The sequence below is a fragment of the Symphodus melops genome (genome assembly GCF_947650265.1).
Source record: "Symphodus melops genome assembly, chromosome: 15".
Taxonomy (NCBI): Eukaryota; Metazoa; Chordata; class Actinopteri; order Labriformes; family Labridae; genus Symphodus; species Symphodus melops.
The window spans coordinates 22877880-22900531 of NC_136705.1; the positions used below are offsets into that span (position 1 = coordinate 22877880).

At 41.2% G+C, this 22652-nt stretch overlaps 1 protein-coding gene across 3 annotated transcripts in view; it reads right to left on the bottom strand.

Moving 5' to 3' along the window:
* The window catches only part of lmbrd1 (LMBR1 domain containing 1), a 154107-nt gene extending 133602 nt beyond the window's left edge, over nucleotides 1-20505 (bottom strand). For 2 of the 3 annotated variants that reach the window (XM_079362081.1, XM_079362080.1), the window contains exons 1-6: nucleotides 20387-20503; nucleotides 17888-18064; nucleotides 16399-16462; nucleotides 7825-7922; nucleotides 5917-5984; nucleotides 2906-2994 (exon numbers count right to left, since the gene is read on the bottom strand). In XM_079362081.1, the coding sequence (XP_079218207.1) occupies nucleotides 2906-2994; nucleotides 5917-5984; nucleotides 7825-7922; nucleotides 16399-16462; nucleotides 17888-18064; nucleotides 20387-20452 (562 nt within the window). In that variant the 5' untranslated portion in view covers nucleotides 20453-20503. Of the gene's footprint in view, nucleotides 1-2905; nucleotides 2995-5916; nucleotides 5985-7824; nucleotides 7923-16398; nucleotides 16463-17887; nucleotides 18065-20386 lie in introns of all 3 variants that reach the window. The other variant, XM_079362082.1, reaches the window with a different exon arrangement.
* Between the last annotated feature and the right edge of the window lie 2147 nt (nucleotides 20506-22652).

Here is a 22652-nt window from a genome sequence, read left to right on the forward strand (position 1 = left end):
TGTCAAAACTGAAGCTCGTCATGGCTTCCTTTTAATAACGTTGTAACGTGTTCAGCTGCCGAGTCTGAACTTCTATAAAAAAAAGAAAATCGAGTGGAACTTTTCAAAACGAGCAGCGTACTCCTTGTGTTTTTGTCTGTTTGCGTGTGCGGACAAATAGAGCAAAACGTTAAAATGGTTTGTTGCAAAAACTAAATTAGTTTGAAAGGAATAAACACTTCAGATATAAATACAAGTCTGATATTAACATGTACTCAAAGCACATTGTCGGCTGTGTGATTGTTTCACACAGCAGAAAAGATGCTTTGAAAAAAAAGGCAGGGTTGTTTTTCCATTTGTTTTCTAAGTTTTCATAATTGCACAAAACGAATGTGCAAGGAGAAAGTGCAACAAAGAGGAAATCAATTTAAAAATAAAATAATTACAAGAGGCACAGAAACCTGCGGGTCACGACGCCTCACGGCAAAACAATGGAGTCTTAAAACTCAGAGAAAGCTGTTTACAGCTCAAGTGCTTCCTACTTTGAGCTACTCAAAGTGAAATTATAGGCAATGGGCTTACAAGCCCTGACGGATTTGCACAAACAGATAATTTTCTGTCTCCGCTTAATTACATCCTATGGACGCTACACATCTCATAACAAGTTGATTGCCAAATGATCAGCTTTCAGTCATTCTTTTCAGAGAAGCACAGAAATACTCAAGTACTTGTTCTATGGTATGCTTAGAGGGGGGAAGTAAACATTTTTGCTTTTGTTCAGATTTTCTAACGCCCACTGGTTTGTGCATACACGTGTATGGTCAGATTTAGTTTTTGACCTTCTTGTCTTAGTGATGAGGAGTTAGGAAGGACAGGTGACATTTTAGGAATCTTTCCCAAGTTCTCCTCCTTGTTCAAGTTGGACTCCCTTTCTCTCTCTCTCTCTCTCTCTCTCTCTCTCTCTCTCTCTCTCTCTCTCTGAGTCAGGGCCAAAATGAGGAGATTTCAATGTGGGGTCCTGAACACCAGCAGTAATAGCTACTGCTCTGGGGTTCATTCAGGCATTATTGGAATATTGGAACATATGTAATGTTGGAGCCATTAAGGCTGTAGTGGCTTTAATGAACACTCATTGCAAAGCAGTCAGGGGTTATGTGGCGAAAGTGCCTTTCCTTTACACAATTAACCTCCCATCTGGAGAGAGAAGAGACGGGGAATTACAAAAGGGATGATCTTCACATTTCCTCCTCAGCAGCAGAGCAATTTCCCCCTGTGCCGGGGAAGGAAGGTTAGGGAGAGCATGTAGGGGTCCACTGTGGTGAAGAGAGGCAGATGGCTCCACTTCCTCCTTGATCCCCAGATGGCAAAAGGCCAGAAGACTGTTCATAGTCCTTATTGGCAAAGTGTCTGCACGAGCTTCAGAATAAGCACAGACAATACTCAGCTCAACAAGTGAAGAGGCTTAATGAAAGGGTTCAATCTTCACTCTTTATACTCATTCACATGACGTATATGAAGTCCTTTTTCTGATCATTTAGTGGAAATCAAAGGACGATCCAACAACACACTTTGGCATCAGTCGAGATCTGGATCTACGAGAGGCCACGAGAGGCTTCAGGCCAATCAAATCAAGGCCGATGTTAAGTTCAGTTACTGATTACTGTTCACAATGTCTCCTGCTGGAAGAAGGAGACAGCACATCTACTTAGGGGGGCCAGGGGTTTAGTGGTTTGTTGGTACACACCATCTTTAGTCCTAAAGCAAGCCGGGGTTCAAATCCAACATGTGGCTCCTTTGCCGCATGCCACTCCCCTCTCTCTCTGATTCTACCCGCTGTCCTGACTCAAAAATAAAAAGGCATACAAATCCCCAAAATGAATCTTTTTGAAAACCAAGAAGAGGACAACGGGATAACGTCAGACAGAGGTGAAAAAAGTTTTTCGAATGAAGCACGATCCGTTTGTTATCATGGACACAAAGTGCTGAAATAAGTCTGGATAGGGAACCGAAGGGTCACCGGATCAAAGTCCTGTACAGGATCAAATCAAAAACATCCAAACTGTTATTGTGAGGTGATTCCCCTCCATTAACAAGTTAAAGTAACAGTAAGTCATAGAGTGAGTTTCACTGTGACCCCCCCCTGCTGGTGATCTGTGGAATAAAAGAAGCGCCACCCTCATATGGTTTATTGCAGCCTGTAGCTGTGAGCCTAAAACAGAAGACATCCACTTGTTATTCAGAAGTTAGTTTGAAAGCTTAACGGCTTATGGTCCAATTAAAATCATTTCCCCAAAGATTTGAAGCATTTAATTATTAGCCTGTGTTTTTACAGCTGGACTAAAAGAAGACACAACGCGTCCTGTGTACTCTCCTCGACACGTGGAGTCTGACCCCGACGTCTACTGTGGAAGGATTTGATTCCTGCGTCTTCGTCGTGATTGTTGAAGCTTCTTGTTTGTATCATGTCGCGTTAATAACACGTGATTAATAAACCATCTACGGTTTCTTTTTGTTCTCCTTTCAAACCAGAACATGTGCGTCTTTGTTGAACTGGCCATCACGTTGAGCTACCTTGAAACTACGTGTGTGTTCTCCTCCATATGTTCCCTGCCATTTCTTTTCTTTGGATGGATGCATTTACACGGGATCATGCGTTTGTTGTTATGTGCAGTAACAACTATTCTTAAACAGGAACAAAGACGGATGGCAAACACGCTGCCCGGCAGGACGAAGAGAAGAAATAGAAGCAGGAAAATATCCGAGATGAAGAAGTGAGGAGCTTCGAGGGAAATGACATGGACTAACAAAGAGGCAGGGTGGGATGAATGAAGAAGAAATACACAACTATAGTCATGGTAACGGGAACAACAAAAAGTAGACCCCAAGTTGAAGATAATAGGGAGCACTTTCCACAGATGTTACTTACGACTGCTGCCGAGCTCCTCGAAAAGGAACTGCACTTTCTCCCACTGAGTGGAGTTCTGACCGGGAGGCGTCTGGAGGGGAACGAAGGCTCTGAAAGCAATCACACAATGAGGCGGTTAAGAGTACAGAGAAATGCTTTTGCTTACTTAGTCTTCAAAACTGGTTTATTTTCCATAAAAAAATATTTTTTTTTTGGTATCTGTATAGTTTTTAAACCCTCCCTCCTCAGAGAAGCGTGTTTTAAAAAGTTGTAACTGTTGCTGAAAGATGGCAACAGATTCACACAAACACAAACAGACTGGCGCTGCTTCTGTTCCGTCTGAAAACAACTCGCAGTGCGGATCATTTCAAAACACACCTTAGACAAAGTCTGCTCTCCAAAAGCTTCTGGACAGCGCACACACACGCACACACACACACACACACACACACGCACGTTTGTTCCTCGTCTAACATCTATATCGCTCTTCACAGACCTTTTATGTCCTGCACGGCGTAATGCTCATGCAGGAACGGCAAAAGAAGCTTTTACAGCGTGTTCTCCTCTCCAGCATCCAGACGTCTGAGCTCCGTGCTGAATCTTTGCTTCCTGACTTATCTGCAGCACTGTGAAATTGAACCTCTGCCTCTGTCCTTCCCTAAACTGTTGGGCTGTCGTTCTTGCAGAAATATCTTGTCTGAGTGTGCCTCTTTTTTGGGCTCGACCTTTCTTACAAAGATGAACTTTTATTGCAGACAGGACTTAATTAAATCAAATGAATGCACAGGAGCAAAACCTCACTGTTAATAAAAGAACACCGATCATATAAATCCTAAAAACTGGAGTTTGGACGCTTTTTTATTAACCTTTTGCGTCTCCATCTTGGATATTGCGGCGCCCTTGAAAGGTGCATTAATTGTTATTCTTAACACACGGGGCATTCGTCTAAGCTCTGGGAGCCCTCCAGTCCTTTTGTCATTTAGAGCGGAAAGGAACAAAACAACAACAACAACAACAACAACAACAAAATCACAAGTTGACTTAGACCCTGAATGTGATAACTTTCCTTATTTCAGATTCTTTACCACGACTGTCACGACCTTCTCAACAACATCAACACTTCTATACAGAAGCTGTTTGACATATTTCCCTGTAAAAGTTTAAACTCCATTATTATCTTACACACTGTCAGCTCCTCATGACCTCAATCAACTACCCCGGTGACTTTTAGCCATTCTGACTAATTACCCACAGACGGATGAATAAAGTTTTTAAATAATACGTCTTAAATATCAACTTTCAGAAAATAAAAAAGATGGAGATAGATTTCGACTTGATGATGGGAGAGAAAATGTGTGGATGTATGTTGTCAACAGAACTAAAACAGCTCTCTCGAAGACTAAGAGTGTCTGCTTCTGTCTGCTGAAGTGTGGAGAGGGTCAACATTAATGATGCTCAGTTTCTGTGCAGACGTTGATTCCATTAATCATGAAACGTTTCTGCACTGATCATTAATCCTTCTTGACAGACGGCGCAGAATAAGGCCAGAGTCTTTCTCCTGGATGCATCTACCATAAAAAATAAATAACATAAAAATATGATGCTCTATGAATCTGCAGAGATTTTTTTTTTTTGGTATTCCATAAAAAGAAAAAAAAAGTTAAAACCCCCTCACCCAGGGAGGTGAAAGATGTTAGATCAGCATAGCAGAAACTTCCCTTTGCCTCATATGCAAAATAAACTGCTCAATTTCAAGGCCTCCCTGCTAGCATGTGAGAAGCTACAGGGGTCCAAACTTTCATTTCATCTTTTGAACGTACCCCCCCCCGCTCATGTTATGTGTCATTATTGATTTTAGGGAAGAAAAAGCCTCATCTAAGCCACCCTGACCAAACTATTCAGAATCATGTCTGCAGGACGAATTTAACATTAAATTTAAAACTGTTAAAGGCAGGGTTGAAGTGGTCTTTAGGTCCTGACAGAATTTAATAACCCGTGTTCTCTGAAAAAGTAACAAAGAAAATTCGTCATCTGTCGCAGCTGTAAACCTGTAAAGACTTCGACAAATGTCTGCCGCGAGGTACCAATCTGACCAACCAATCACACGCCTCCCTGTCTCCCTGCTGGTTCTCTCATCCATGCATGAGCTGGACAAATGGCCAAAGTGTGCTATCAAAAACACGACTAGAGGCCTTTGAAGCCGTTGAATTGTGTCCTCGGAAAATAAAAAGACAAATGCATTTTATCTGAGGGTAAAAACCCGGGTGTGAAGTTTAAGTTATTTGCAATGATACACAAATCTGCAGTGGCAAACTGCAGCAGGAAAGAATCAGAGGTCATTTAAGGAGGAAAGCACGGCGCAGGGTAAGCAGACAACAAAATGGAAGGCCATCAAGAAGAGACATCCGGAGTGAACGGTCAGCGAACAAAGTCATTATGTCCCCTGGAATCAGAGAAAGGGTCCAGGATAAAAGCTATCATGTTGTTGGAGATCAAAGGACTGAAGCAACAATTGCCAGAATAAAGCGAGCACAGTTCCACTTCAAGGGGCAAAAAGAGGGGCGAAATTACTTCCGTCTATAAAAAAAAAAAAAAAAAGTCCAAATGACCAAACTTGAAAGAGTAACAAAGTACAGCCATGTGTCTTTTATTTTCACAAACTAGGTAAGCCTTCACTCAAAGCAGCATGTCATGATGGAGGAGCACGTTGCATCGTGTAGGTTGAACTCGCGGCGTGGTGAAGCTGCTTCCGAAAAACTGAACGAGCAGATAAACGGAACACGACAGGGAACGTGCCTCAGTGTCGTTTGTGGATACAACATAAAACGTCACACACGTGCGTCGAACTTTGAGAAAATGCAAAGAGAGTTTGCAATTAGATGGACAAGGATAAAAAGCTACTTTGAGGGTTTATCATGGCCAGACAAATGGCGCTACAGCTGTTTCAGGAATTCTCCTCTCATTAGCCGAACACAATGACAAATCCACTTCCTGCAGTGAAGCAGAAGAACCCATCCATGTCCCCAACTTACCCAATTAAAAGCAGCACAGCGCAGACAATGGTAAATCCAACGGTGTACTTCAGAGCGTTCTTCACTTGCTGTAATGAAGAAGAAAAAAAATGTAAATGGTCAATCGTGGCCATGGAGGGAAATATTATGATTCATTGTGAGGGATGGAAGAAGGGGTTCTACTCCATTTAGCTCCAGACTAAAGTGAGTGAGAGCTATAAAGAGGAGGCGTAGATGCAGTTTGACCTGGCGGAGATAACGTGTCACTCCCAGTGCCATTCAAGGTGCTTTTAAAGTAACAATACAAAAGACCTCCCTGCCTGTGAGAGAAAAGTGCCTGTGTCAGCTCAAAGCTGACACACAGAAAGGATAAAAGGTGCCCAGAGATAGCTGCTGTTTGCTACATCCCTCACTGAAAAGACTCCGAGACATTTAAAAAAAAGAAAAAAGAAATTCAATTTAGGTTGTGAACTATGATTTAAAGCTGTGCTATTATTGGACTATTAGATTTGTGCTTGTAATGTGCAGCTAATTGAGAATCCTGACCTCACAGCATTCAATCAACCTGCATGACTAATGATGCAAATCAATACAAAAGCTGTTACACTTATTACAGGTCAGGTTAAAGCAGGTGTAGACCGCACGCTTTGTTTGAGTTGCCACGGTAACAGAACTTCAACTACTGGATACTGGTAAAACCGTAACTATATCGATACCTGCTTGATAGCACAGCAACACAAGAAGAAGTCCTCGGGTCAGTTCATCTTTTTAATTATAAAAAATTGTGTGCAAACTTCTTCGTGTAAAGGTTGCCAGTGAATCTGTGCAATGTATCAAATGTGAGTGAAGATCTTTTCAGTGCTGTCATTCATTAAACTAACAGGTCTTACATTTGTATGAGACATGTTACTGAAAGAAGTTGACATACTGAATATTGTGACAAGACGTCCCTCAGTTCAACGAGCCTGGAAGAGAAGCTGAGCAGCATCCATCCGCTGTGAGCGGCTGAACAAGAAGCCTTTTTAAAAGGTTCACAAACAGCAGCGTTCATCTTTCATGATTCATATGTGCTACTTAATGTCACAGTAACCTCTTCTTGTCAGCAGAAATGTGGATTATGTTGTCTCTTTGCTCACGACCATGGCAGAATATAAAAACACAAACGTCTCTGCACAGCACGGCGGAGTGAAGAATCACTGATTTCCAAACGTGGGGCGAGAAGAGTTCCTGATGGTGCTCATGAAATTGACAAATGTGGAAATACCACAGAAAGTAAAAACTGAAGAACAGATACTATGGTACTTTATAAAAGGGAAATTAAATTAGTTTAATTTATAATCCATTATTTAATATGCTAAATATGCAAAATAATTTTTTTTTTATTTTTATATCAGTGCAAAAAACTGAAACTTCAATGATTTGGAAGAAAATGAACACTGATAAATGCCACAGATAGAGATTGGTCTCGAGGCCACTTTCTGAAGGTCTCAGTCTCGTATTGGAACTAAAAGCATTTTTATTCAGCTTTGTCTCGGCCTCAGACTGGGTGGAATCCAGATTTTCACTCAACACCACTGATTTGCTATTTTTCCTTTATTTCGAGCGTAGTACTTTGATTTTTTACCACCCGGTTACGACCACAACCTTCCCGGTTTTTTAAGGTCTAAGTGAGTGCCACGCCCACTGCACACAAGGTGAGGATTTTTCAGTGATATTTATGGTCTTGTCTCGCTCTCGGAGCACTCTGGTCTCTGGTACGTCTTGGTCCCAGTTTGTGTAGTTTTGACTGGAACATTCCTAACAGTAGCCGATAGGATCAACCGGCTGCAAACGTTTTTTCATGAACATATTGCTCCGCTGCACAGGACACAGTTGAATGATTAAACAGGGTGTAGTGCTGAGTGTGGAAGAGAAAAGGTGCATACTTACGGAGCATTTGTTTCCATTGTCATCGTCCCTTTCTTCATAGTAGAAATACACGAAGGGGATCCACAGGAAGACGCAGAACAGTATGAAGGAGTAAAGAGCTGCGTGGATTACAAGAGAAGAAGACAAATGTAAGAATCAGTCAGAAATGGTTTCCTTATTAATGAATGCTTATGAACCATTCTACAAGTCTCTGAGCAGACGCCCTTATCCAAAGCCACCATCTAATAATCTAAAAAGAAAAAGAAAAAGGTTGCTGGATACTGGGCAAAGCACAACATGGACAGCTGTTCTTAAATATCATCAAACTAATCAGCGTCATCGTCCATATCTAGAAGTAGAAAGACTTTTCAGGAAACAGAAGATGAATGCATTTCTACAGACGAGGCACAGTGCAGACAAAGTCACTGATTCTGATTGAAAATGTTGTTCCCTTACTGCACAATGTACCGGACATGGACAGAAGAAGCCCCCCCCCCTTTTAGTGACATCATTCCTCTTTATTGAAAAAGTCAAACATGTCGCGTACTATTACAGCCGTAGTTATCATCCCTTCATCGTTGCAGGATAAATTTAAATTCGAGGACATTTTGAGACGGCGTGACCCCATTCCTGACAAAATAACTTTCTAATGACAAATCTAGGGCAGAGATCCCTTACTAATTTATCAAGAGACATTGGTATCAAAATAACTTTCAGTCAGTCATCCATTGAAATATGTTTTAAATTCCCACAAAATAACTTCTCTCTTCTGGATGTTTTTTCTTATTTGCATACGTCTGTAACGCATCTAAGGTCCTCCATTTATGGGGCAAAAATGTATCATTATCATTGCATTTAGTAACATTGTCATGGTACTACTTATACTTTAAACTCTGTAGCACTTTGAGATTTTAAAAATGTAAAGTGCTTTACAAATAAAATTTATTATTATATAACTTCATTCAAAGAAAAAAGTGGAACTGGAAAAAGAAACTTCCTGTGGTTGGCATTTCATTAGCTGAAAAAAAATGTTGTATATAATCAGAGTGATGACAGCAAAAAACGCAAAAACCAAAACCCGCCGAGATCTGACAGAAAGATGACTTCAGTTCTCCAATGACATGGCAGCATTTCCTCTGATAGTAAAGCTCCGGCGGAGGCCAGTCATGGAGGGTGAGGCAGGTGGTGTTTTTGTGCTGATTGTCTCGGTGACATGTCAGCCACAGGGTCGTGCATTCAAGAGACAACGATTCTCATCATTCTGAACTAAACACTCTGGTTTAACACGCTTGCTGCGTTGCACTGAAGACGCTTGAGCCCAGCAGGGAGCCATACGTGACAGGATCTGAAAAATGAAACCAATCATTTCATCAACGCTCCATTAAACAAAGAAGGGCCACTTTGCATAACTTTACATGTGTGAATGTAAAAGTTACTCAACTGATTTCTTAATCAAAGTATTGTGTTTTCATTCATGTGCATTTTCCAAAGTGTCCATTTAAAGTGACTGAAGCTCTAAATGAGTGCTACAGTGCATGGCTACCATTAGGTGTGTGTGTGCTGGATTGGAATGGTTCGAGCTTTGGGCAGGACAGTAATCTCAGGCACATTGTAAATGCAGTGAAATCCTATTTAAAGATAAACAGCAGATAAAACACTGAAAGGAACCAAGGGAGGCCACACTGTAAACTGACCTTTGACTGGAGAAGCCATTTTGTTCTGGTTTTCTTCAGTCTTTTATGGCTGTATGTTTCTAAAGACAATGTGTCCTATAAATAAGGATGATGATTATAGCTTTGCTTACTACAGATTACTTTATGCACACGAGCGGTTTATCCATCCTCGTTTTGGGCCACTTCTGAAGTAAGAGAATCACACTGCATCAGAAAATAATTGAGTTCATCAAGTCGGTGACCTTCAGTGTGCACGACACGCGACCTTGGTGGAAAAAGCCATTCTCTGAAACCGGCTCTTTTTGTTTGTTTGGCTTTTGATGCACAAACAGCTTCAGCATTTTTTTTCAGAGGACAGAGCAACATTCAAATGCATTAGAAATTCATAGAGCGCAGGTGAGGCTAAAACAGGTAAATAGAGAAATGCTATTTCAAGCTGGAGGCTTTTCTGTCTGGAGGAAAAAAACGGATCTTAAAGAGGATAGTATAGAAACCCCTGAAATAAGAACGCATGTCACAGAGACGTCCACCTCTTTCGATTAGGAAAGTTCAATACGTCCTTTAGATAATAACGACTGACCGTCATACGTCCGTTTATCTTTTTGCAAAAGCGTCGCCAATTAAGAGGGACTGACATCAGCGTGGTTCAGCTGCATGGTTTAGCATTTGTCGCAGCTATACGTCGACGTTTGCATCTGTTCGTGTGTCCCGGGTAACGCAGAAGACAGATTCTTGTCAGATGATTATCATGGTGAGAGTCATATGTGGGAACAGATGTCAGGGCTGTTGTTGCTGAAGGGTTTGATAGCCAGTAAGAAAAACTAATGATGACAATTAAGTCAACAAAGACACACTGACTTTGTTTTAGCAGTTATTATTGAGGATGTTTTACTCTCTCATCATGTATGGAATTGAAAGAATTGAAATACAAATGGACTCATGAATCATGATAACATCAAATCAAGACAAAAAGGGACATTGTCCCAGGCCTCATTTCAGCCAGTGAGAGATCTTAGAAGCAGGCAGGAAGCAACATCTAAATCCATGCCTCAAGCAGCGCTGTCACTGTGATCAAGCAGAAAACAAACTCAAAAGAGAACATGCTCCTGATGAACATTTCATCCATAACATCAGACACTAACACATGTTCAATGCCGTGTACATGTGTACAGAAACGCTTCCGATATCAGTCAAGAAGTGTAGGGCCTGAAGCAAGAACAAACACGCCTCCCTGTGAAACGGACGATCACTCACGAAAAGCTCCCTCCACCTCTCACCAATGAATGCCACTGTTATAGTGGCTCGCTTTCTGCCAGCTGTGACTGTGACAGGGAGTTACTTTCAATAAACACACACTCATTGCACCACTAAGGTATCCATTTACAGGCAGACAAACCCAGTTTAGGATGATGCCAGCAGCCAATAAATGCTCGACATGCACAGCGTGCAGCCGCTGGCATACGCTTGTGGGTCTAAGGAATGGGTCAAATTAATCATAACACCATGAATATTAACACACTGAGAGAATAGGTCATACTGCATTAAAATGGATCATCCATTACTCTCTAAGCAGATCTTCTACCTGGGAGAATGCCTGAGCAGGGATAAAAGTTTGCACAATTATTCCCCGGATGGAGAATGGAGAGAAGAATAAATAATGAAATGTCCTTCTTTAACCCTTTCTATCACTCCTGTGCTCATTTTAGGACGGGCTCCAGTGTTCTCACGGGGGGAGGCTCGACCATTTAAATAATTTGGAGGATTGATGGGAGAAGTGGTTAAAAAAATCCTGGCCCACAAACGGAGGGCCAGCTGGGGAAACATGAACACATGCTATAGTTATACCTCATTGTGTTGTCATTACTATTTCTGGTAATTTATGAGAACCATTGCTACTATAAATCCAAGCTGATTCACTCCCCGAGAGCATGTATGGCTCAATGAAAAACATTTGACCCTCACCTAATATTATTGATCTCAGAGGCGTGAGCACCTGCACTCTTGTACTTTGCAGACAGGACAAATGTTGTATAAGTTATGTGAAAACGAAATGCTATGGCAGACACAGCGTCTCTGACAGAGGACTCCAGAGACAGATGAAAAACACCCGTCTGCGCCGACACTTGCTGAAAGCTATGACACTTTGAGCTTGCACTCTCATATCCTGTAAACATCAAGGGAACCAGTGGCAACACCTTTTGGTTGAAGGGGTGGAAGCTGAGATGAAGTAGTGGGGAAAATAAAAGTTCAAGTTGACAGGTAGAAAGGACACAATGCCTTTGATTTTCCAGACGTGTCGAGCAGAACAGAAGAGTTATGAAATAAAAAGAACTTTGTCAGCAGATGGGAGCATCAAGGCGCTCTCTCTCATGTTAGTTTGCGTTTAAAGCTTTAATAAGATGGAAGAACAAGATGAATCATCTCTTAATTAATCCTTTTTACTGTACCAATAAAGAAGTGTGCTAGTCAGACCTGAGCGTTCATTACTACTGTTAAAATGGGCCTTTTTAAAGAGGGGAATGTAAAGGGCTTCAGTGCCCCAAGTGGCCACTGGAGGTACTGAAGGGTTTTTTTGTGCTTTGGCGTTGGCTTCATTCATCGACACTGGAGGATGCTACTTGACCACACTGTCTCCCCATCCCAGTCTTAAACTGTCTCCCAGATTCAGAAGATCAGGACTCCTAACATCGTGTAAAGTCTTTATGCCTTTACATGGAATGTGGAGGGATCCCCTTTATTGTGGTTTAATTAAAACACACAGTCATAATGACCCTGGTATAAGCTGTCGGATGAACGTGTGGAGTTTTAATGGTTGAACAGGACCTGCTGGCTCAACTATTTCCCATGGGTTCAAATCCTGCATCTCTGTTTTGAATATCGGGAGGTTGACAAAAGCAGAAGTGATGAGTTATGGCTTTGTTTTGGTTTTTTTGCACACAGTAGCAGGAAAAGTGCCTTTCGACTCTTATGCACATCGGACAATGTTCTCATCACTGAAGGCCTTTTAGTCGAGCTTGGAGCTGTCCTCCCAAATGAAACTGCAATTTGTCAAGGTTTTTACTGAACGCTTTCAAAAGATGAACCAATAGGGCGCCACTTTCCAACGAAATTCAGTCAGTGCATGAAGCTGGGACGAGAATCACACACAATAAGAAAGTAGTGGCAGTGTATTTACAAGAGGGTTGCATCTTCGCTAGCTTCTTCTCTGTGAATAGCCTTAAAAATGGCACAGAGAAAGCCGATGATTAATTCAAAGGGCCCAGGGGTATTTTGCCCTGTTGCTTAAGGGTCTTATGCACCACTGCTTTGAAGTACTGAGCAGTCCAAGGAAGTGTATAAATGGACAGAGGATGGAGATTGAAAGGCGAGGCTTTCAAACTGAGGGTCCATCGAAGATCACAAATAGCTGTTTGGGCTCTTAAAGGAAGCAGGTTTCTAAGATCCAACCTGCACCTCCTCTGTCAAGACAAAGATCTTTTATAGCGTCTCAAACCGGGCAGTATATTTATTATCCATTGGAACTGGATCTGTGCATTATGCAAATACAGCATGATTTTTTTTTTAGCTGTCAGAGATGTTACATAAAGGAAACACATTTACTTGACCTACTTCAGACTTCACTGCTCATGTTTACTGAGGCTATCATGAGGGAGGGGGGGGGGAACAGACACAGAATTTCACACCACTGAGAGAGTGGCAAAACATGAATGCACACATTTAAACTAAAAGATAAACACAATGTCATCCACTGCTTCTTATTCTGAATAACTTTATGGATTAATTATTAACAAATCGATTCAATTGCTACAAAGCGATCATCACACTAGTTCACCGTCTGATAATTACCCGACTTTGACGATGTTGTGCTTGTAATGCTCAAAGGTACCTTACTCAAAAGGTAATTATACAGCAGAACACTGGATTCAAAACAGCTGCAGAAATACTGTCAGTGTGAAATACATGTCCAACTGAAGAGAGTGAGATCTACATAACCCTGAACGGGCAAGTGATGACTCACAAAGGCAGCTATTTAAAGCCATCAATTAATTTCAAACACCATGAAAATGATGGAGAGGGCTCTTAAAAAAAAATCACTGGAGATACACATGCGTATTAACTGTGATCACCACTGAATACAAATCAATTTGCCTTTTATAAAGAAAAAAAAAAACTCCACTCAGAGGAACCAGTGAATCTCTACGTCAAACCTGCAATTATTCCATTTGTGAAGAGACAAATGGACAGGGCCTGTCAAAAAATATTCAACTCTAAAGGTTAGATGTGTTAGCAAGCTGTGCATGTCACACACATGGAGCTTGGTCTCCACCTGCTGGCAAATCAAAAACCCAATGGCCCTTCAAATAGAAACAGAAGAAGCTGCCTTTGTTTGTTTGTTTGTTTGTTTTCTTTATTCAAGAATTAAAACAACAGCGTAATATTAGAATATGCAGCCATCATGTGATTTACAGCATGTTGTTATTTTAGCTCACTGCTCAGTGGGACTCTCTCGTCTTCACAGACATCCCTCCTCTGCACAAACAGAGCAGCACAGAAATGCATCGAGAGCCCTGTTTGAATTACAACCCAAAAAAAAACAATGATTTCAATCCTACACTGACTGCTACATGTATTTCTTGAAAGTTTAAAAGGGCACATTTGTAATTATTATAATGCATTACTGTATTAGACGTATTGCCCCAGAGATTCAGTCCAGCTTATAACAACTATCTCAAATCACATCACATCATAACAAACAAGACCTCAGGAAGCTGCTTGATGTTAATGATGGGTCATTTAACTCCACGATATTTATTCATTTTCAGTACTTAACTTACACCCCCCCCACCCCACCCCCTCCCAAAAACAAAACAAAAAATGTGACCTACTTGTGAGAAACTGAGCACAATATCAATAACAACTGCAAGGCTGTGATTTGGAGATTTGGGGATTTTAGGAAGCACAACAAGCACTCAAACGTCCTTATCAACAGCTAAAGGTTACAAGACCACAACAAAGCTGTAAGCATATCGTTCTGCACCACAGACTCCCAAAGCTATGATCACATACGTACATGCTTGAGGCGAGCAGCAAACTCATTCAAGCTTCTCCATTTAAAAAAAAAAAAAAAAAAAAAAAGAAACCCCTCCTCAAACTCCTAGAATGCACAATCTGTGGTACGTCTCTGATTTCTCTGCAGGATAAGGGAAGCAAAGGCTGTTCCTTTCTGTGCATGGGTATCTGTAAATCGAGCTAGCATGAGTTCACATGGAAGAAGACAGAAAGGGCAAAGCATGACTTGCAGAAATTGTCGTGCTGCTTGATTGGCGGCAACTTAAACCATTCTAACCACCTCGTTAGAACTTCTCTAATTCATTTGAAATATCTTCTTTTTTTTTTATTCTTTTCAACCAGACATGATTGACCTGATTGTCCGAATTACACTTTTAACATCTGGTCAAGTAATGAATCCTTAAAGGACACATCCTGCATTCATGATGACGAGGCGTATGATCAATATTCTACCTTTCTATATGAGGAGGTTTCTCTTTCATCAATGCTGTTCATATTCAAAGGTCCAGAGGACAATCCACCACGTCCCCTTGAATTCTGGATTCACTTGAACTGTGCTCAGTCCGTGATAGACAAGTTCCTGACGTCGTCCTACCAGTGGAAGAGGTTTCTTTGATTGGGCTGTCTGGGAGAGGAGACAGCTTGTCTTCCTTGCATTTGGCATTTCTGAACAGACGGCACACAACAGTGTTGCTGACAGGCACTTTAAGTCAGCATCTGTTGGAGAACGTGTGATCTAGTGTCTCTGGTATGACTGAATTTGCTCTCGTCAAAGACAGCAAACTCGTGTTATCCCTTAATATGACAATCAACAAGATATTTCAGCGGCACTAATAGCTTTGAGTTGGCAATTTATCAAACAAACAGCCTGGAGACTGTCTCCATGAATTGCGACGATGCACGAATGGTATTATTACAGAGTGATCCATGGGGACTGGACCTGTGCTCTCTCAAAGCGAGGGAATACAACACAATGCAAAAGCCAAACAAAAACAACAACAACAGCTGCCAGTGCTGCTTAAATGTTCCCGTTTCACTTAAAGCTCGTTCAGACAGTCGAAGGAAACGTCGAGATACACAGCAGTCATAACTAAAGGTTTTCTCCTTCAAACAGCATCGCGGTGCAGCTGGCAGTATTTCACTCTAAAAACATGGAGATTCAGTCAGCGAAGGCTGCGGCAGGTTAAAGGGCTTCATCATCTGGAGCGATGCATAACCGCATTTTGATTCTAATAGTTGTTGTCCAAGCCACTTTAGTCGTGCAAATATGAAACTATACGTTTTCATTCTAACTTGCTCCGTAAGGACACGGCGCTGCTGTCCTCTTTTCATGGGAAAGAAGAAGACTAAACACACGCAGCATACATGCATGAAACGCAGCATTATCAATAAATAATGAGATCACAATTGGTCTCTAAGGGAAATAACATATTACTGCAATAAAGCCGACTCCAGAAAAAAATGGAATGGATGAACTTAAATGCACATTTGCATGACATGAATGTTCATCAAACATACAAAAACATGCAAGGTTATGTAAACATTCACACATACATTATTTATCACCATATGCATTATTTAAAAAAAAGCATCCGAGCAAATCACAAGACTGTAAAAGCAAAAAGTTAACAAGGCAGTGAGTCGTTACAGAGTTAGTGAATCTGACCCCCGCTGCACACCAGGGACACATTTAGTGTCCAAGCATACTCATTCAAAGTTCAGCCGGATCCTCTCAGAGAGTCAGTACAACACGAGCGAGGATCTATAGAGGAAGAACGTTCTCACCAGGTGAGACTGTGTTGACGTGTTTTCTGGATATTTACAGCCTCAGGTACGAACAGAAAGCACTTACTGTAATATCCATACAGCACGGTGTCTTCAATCTGCCCTCTCGTCTGATTGTTCGCTGCCCATTCCTGGATGTAACACAAAGAAAGATCCAGGGGAAAAGTTGGAATTAGTTTCAACAGTAAAAGGGAGAGCTGTTGAGTTCTATGTGAACGCTGAACATGAAATAAGTAAACACAAGCATAACGATCCCGAAGACAATGCATCAGATAAAGATCATCAAACAAACAACAACAACAAGGCTGCGTGTCCATCTGATCGCCAGCGTCTTTTTCCGTTGTTTTCAAAGAGTCGAGGGTGTTTGCAGTCGCAGGCGCCCCCCCCCCGACAAGGAGAGCAGCGCCCCGCCTCTTTGTGCGCCCAACTTTTTCACTTTTTAATAAAGGCGACCTCAGTGGCGCTCTTTTCATGAGAAGTGATATTTCCATGCTGTATGAGAGCAGAGTCACTCATACAGCGGGGGTTGTCAACACTCTGCTGTCATGGCGACAGGACGGACGTGCTGCGCTTTTATTCTCAGCACACGAACGCTTCATGCAGCACTTCAAGGCACACAGCTATCAGCTTCTACCCGGGAAAAATAAAAACTCTAGGACACGGAGCACCTACCAAGTTTTCAATAAAATGTGATCGTCACCAACACTGAGAGAAGGAGGATTTATTTCCTGGATAAAATCTTAATTATTCCACTTATTTGATTTCCATTTTATTACAAGCATTCAATAAAGAAACAAAAACTACAATACACGGCTTAAAGATCCAATCTGAGACTCTGCAAGGCTTCTGCCAAACAAGTAAGAAAATGTGTCAAGAGCTCCGTTTATCTGGTTTCATGAACCAAATACAGAAAATAATGTAAAAACCAGACAGGCAGTGGGAGAATAACTCAAAGCTGTCAGACTTTAGTCTAAATCCATGTGAGGAATATTATCATAATAGACTTCTTTTTTTTCTGCATCCCACTTTAGCAATGATTTGTCAAATCGAAAAATAAAAGCAGGAAAAAGCTGCAAAACGATTTCAAGGCAGATGTTGTTTTTGGAGATTTTCAGCCTGGAGGAAAAACGTTTGTGTCATGACATTCACCGCTTTAAGCCACACTCTTTCCCCGTCAAAAGAGAAATCATACTTCTGTTTAAACCTTCTGAACGTGAGCAGAAAAGCCATCACTTTGTCCCACACTTGTTTTGAGTTGAATCATGAAGCGATCCCTTCCCGCTGAGTCACGGGGATAATCACGTGGCTGTGACTTCACTGTACACAACACAACACCACCCAAATCCACACAAAGCAATGACCTGTTCCTTCAACTGAGCATTATTACACACTTTGCTAAATCTTCAAAATCGATGGAAACAGATGCGATGACTTGCAGAGAAAGTAAATGAGTCAAGAAACACATGAAGCGTCTAAACACCTTCCTCCTGGTGTGCAAAGAAAAGATGCAGCTGCATTAGTAATTAGCATGTTTCCCAAGACGAACAAATACTTACTTTATAGGTGCCGTTAGGATACTTCATGAACGAAACGAGGAATATATCCACGGGCAGCAGAGCAGATGTTATCAAAGCGATGGACAGTGCACATATCGCTGTGATGGTCGAAACTACTTCACTCTCCTGCCGACTTTGAAATTTCCGAATGTAGACCCAACAGAAAGCCAGGATAATCTGCAGCAGGGACAGAAAACATGTAACGTTAATATTTCTGAATGCATGCAATCTCAACAAGATTGTGCCAATGGCGTACGAAAGACAAAATGATGAAGGGATGAAAACATTAAAAAGGAAGACATGTGCGACCATTAACACATGAGTACAGCAGAGATCCAGAATATTCTCTGACAAACGATGTCTTATTGTATCTCTCGTGGATCAGGGGCTGCAGTGCAATGTTTCACTTCATCATGCTGTCGTGTACACCTCGGCCTGACTCACGCACTTTGGAGATTCGGAGTGTGTGTGCGTGTTTCTAATTCCCGAAGAGAAGTACTCAGACCAAAGTTTTAACAACATGAAGGGAATTACAAACTGAGAATAGCCTGACAGCCGCTCATCTGATTATATCATCACACTCCCTCCTCCCCTTTAAGCATCGCAGTGAGAACAGAGCAGTGCTGCTGACAACGAGAAATAACACAAAGGTGAGCTTCAACATATTGCAGGAGAAATAGGAAGCAAGGCAGCTCCTTTGAATGTTTGAAGAAGAAATCCACAAATGAGCCGATTTATAATTTTGATTTCTAACATAATGATAGCAGGTTAAAGCTGTAAAAAAAAACAGAGCACTCATTAGACAGAGAGGCACAGAAGGGGCTTCGAAATGACAAGGTCATATTCAAGGCACAGCGGCTGTAAGAAGTGAGGACACTGCTAAAACTAGTCCCTTTAGATCAAGAGCTGCCATTCACAGACAGGATCAATTAAAGGCCCGCAGCCTTAAGCCTCTGGCTGCTTGTTTTGTCAGGTAATGGCGCAGGCTTTGCATCCAAATAAGATCCACTGAAAGGTTTGGACAAATAAAAAGGCCTGCAGCTTGCGAGTGGTGAGCGGGGAGGCAGAGCCGTTTATTGGCAGCAGAGCAGCCTTCTTGGCACCTTCTGATTTCACCACGTGACTCTGAAAGGCAGCTGGGGTCATTAGCTCTGAAACAGGCAGCAGATTACCTGTTTAAGGAACGACTCCTGAACATTAGAAACATGGCCCTTATATTCACAAGTTCAAGAGTTTCCATCCCCCAGGAAGAGAGAAGGACAAGGATCAACATATCCCACTGAATTCAAAGAAATCATCCCGGGTTTAAGTCTGACCTGGGGTTCATTCTACCCTCTCTCTCTCTCTCTCTCAGATTACAGATTGTTTTAATGGGAAATTGAGCCAATTCAATTATTCTGTAATAATTGTTTACCTTTACTGTTACACCACATTGACATTTTCACACCCCAAATATCCTCCCTAACTTTGTTAACAGAAATCTTTAGATATAAAGTCCTTAAAAAAAAGGAATGTAGGCCTTGTATATTTCTTTTTTTAAATGTTAAGCCATTTAAATTTAAATCTTAAGGACACAAATAGTTTATCATTGGTGAGAAGAAGTACTTGCTATATTATGTCCAAACAACACATTAAAGGGATGTAATGATGATTCAATTCAAAGGTGTCAGGGTTCACATCGGCACTCTGAAAAATGCTCCTCCATCAAGACAGGAGATGAAGAGACGAGACAAAAACTGTGCGACACAAACAGCACGACAAAGATGATGCAGCATTTAATAAGAAGCTCTGATCACCTCACCAACATTAAGAGGCCAAACAACACCGACAAGAGGCTCCTAAAAGAGGCATATCCAACAGGTAGCTAACCTTTAGGTTGATCATCTTTGTTGAGAAGAAAAATGCACCTCTTCCCACTATTTATATTTGGCACGTATAAAGATAAAAGTCATGTTTTCTTGTGGTAGCTGTGTGATATTTCCTTAACAAAGCTGACTATGGCACAATCACAAGTTGTTGTTGTTTTTTCTCTGAGTTTGATGTAAATTTAAGAGGTTGGAGAGCCCTGCTTCAGTCCTCATCTGTCTGCAGTCTCAGTGTGTGAAATAATTCGGGAGATAATCGTATCGTGAGTTGAGTGAATCGAGGTTTTAATTATTGAGGATCAGGTCGTAACCAGAGATGACAACAGGCCCTGCAATGAAGGAGGAACACCGACCTGCTCCCAATACTATAAAACACAACACTAAGGGTTGGCATATACTTAATCCTTTACTGAGCGCCTCCAACCAAACAACCTGGAAGTGTGTCATGGCTAATGTTAGCTTAAATCCAAAGCCAATTTCAGCGTTAATACGTCGCAGCCAAGTTGCGTCTGCTGCTATCACTTCAACAACGCTACTTCAACAGCGAATAATAACACAAAAAAACATTTAGACAGCTCGTGTGACGCTCTGTGAAATAAACGAAGCGACAGAGGTCAACGTTACGCTTGCTTACCAAGAGAATAAAGGTGAAAATAGACCACCCGAGAGCAGACTCGGAGAGCAGCGACTGAGCCGCCATCTTCACTTCCTGTAATAACAAACCCACGTGTCTCCCCGGTGACGTCACCACGGCGCACGGAGAAGCCGCTGTGACGTCGACCTCCTCAGAAAGCCTGTTGAAGTGAACATAGGGAAATACGTGTAGGGTATGTTGGGTGAAACTAAATATAATATTGTCCTCTACGGATATAGCTTTTATTAGCGTCATGATACTACTGTAAATATTCTATGAATAGCTTTTATTAAAAACAAACCCTTTATCTATGACAGGCCTCAACATGAGTATTTTCCTACAGGGGCAACTGTCCAAAATACTGAAGAAACTACAATATATTCAGAATTCTTCATGCTTGTTCCATGAAACCTTCACTGACTCCCCATCCTCCAGCGAATCCACTTCACTTTTCACTCTACAGCAAAGGGCAGAATCGTACACTGGCGCATTAAGGAAGGTCAATGCATTTTTAAACTCACGTTGGCACACTACTCATTCGGCAATGATCCACTTTCCAAAAAAAAAAAATCGCTTCAATACGCTTTAAAGTTGTTGGAAAAATGAAAGTAGGTCACTGGAAATGAGGGTGCAGCACACCTGTAGATACATTCCCATGTGCAGGGATGATCATTGGGGGTAATAATTGCCATCAATTATCAACCACAGAGGACCTGCAAACAGCAACTACATTCAGTGCTGGAGTTAAGTCCCATAGCTGATATGATAAATCCATATTGGTAATGAGCAAAATGTAAAATTGCAGTTTAATAATAAAGCTGTCCAACCATTAGCTCCCTGGTTACGTTTATTTTCTCAGGAGTGCACATCTGCTTTTACATTAAAATGATTTTCTTCAGCTCTGACTCTGCAGGACATAATCAGTGTTGTAATTACATTTGCGGCTAAATTTATGGCTTAATTTGTACAAGCAGCTGGTACAGGAACTGACTTTTATCAGTCTTGTGTGCATGACACGTTTAATTAAATTTTCCTCATCGGGGCTCAGGAATATTAAAAAACAATATTGGTTTAATACCATCTGTTAAGTGTCATATTATAGCAGATGTAGAGTTTAACATTAAAAATGAGATCAGCACTATCAGATGTTTCTGCTTCTCTTGAGAAACTTGTTAAGGTGCTTCTTCTTACGTGTCCTCAGCTCAAACACAAGAGGAGGCGTGAATCCCTAAAAGCCACTGCATGTATTTATTTGATGTATGACAATGCACTAGTGGCACTACCGCTCAAATGTTCAGAAACAGTGGATTCTTTGGAGGCTTGAGCTTTGGTTTAATTCAGCAGAGGATCAAAACTTATTCAAGAACAGGATTTTGAAAACTTTTCCAGACACTATGTGAGGTGTAAAAAAAAAAAAAAATCAGCTCATGTTTTGTGTGCATGGATAAATGTACGCCAGACACACTCGGCTTTGCTAATTCATATCCCACATGGTATTTGAATTTAAAGAATTGTCTTTTATTTTTATTCATCCATATCCCCAGTTGTGAACGCTAATTGAGTATGCTCCATTTATGGAGTATATTATCCTTTAAATTACAGCAGTCTAAGTGTGCGCACTCATGCGTCATCATGTCTGGAATTATTGAGATGAAATTAAATTATTACTTGAGTAATTACTTTTGCGAGGGGAAGATTATAACAGCCTGCGGTGACATTGAGGCTCTAAAGTTTCTGAAAGTGAAAATAATACTTCTGTATATTGTATTCAGGAAAATGAGTCTGTTACTCTTTAATTGGACCGAAGAACCTCCTCACCAGTTAATTAGCTGGTCAGTGTGAGTTTGGACACTTTCTCATTCAACTCTCCAAAATCAATAACCATATATCTGAACTTCATTTCTTCCTCCTAACTTAGACATTTTTAATTAAACTAATGTAATTTGTTCACCACCCATTAGTCATTTGCACAGGAAAGGTAGGTCTTCTTAATTCATGCAACCTTTCAAAAGTGCAAATGCCTTTATGGTGCAGCTTGGCAACAAGCCATAATGGAAACCATGTACTCTATTAAAAAGGGTTTGCTGATAAAAGACAGGAAATTGAGATGATTTCAGTCAACTGGGGAATAATAAAGGGTTTAGATGACTTTCATTTAATAGGTGTATATTATCTTGTTGTTTGTCTTTCAATTTCATAATGCTTCCCGTCAGCCGCAGGGGTATTTGATCCGTGGGGGGGATTATTCCGTTGCAGCAAAAACTGT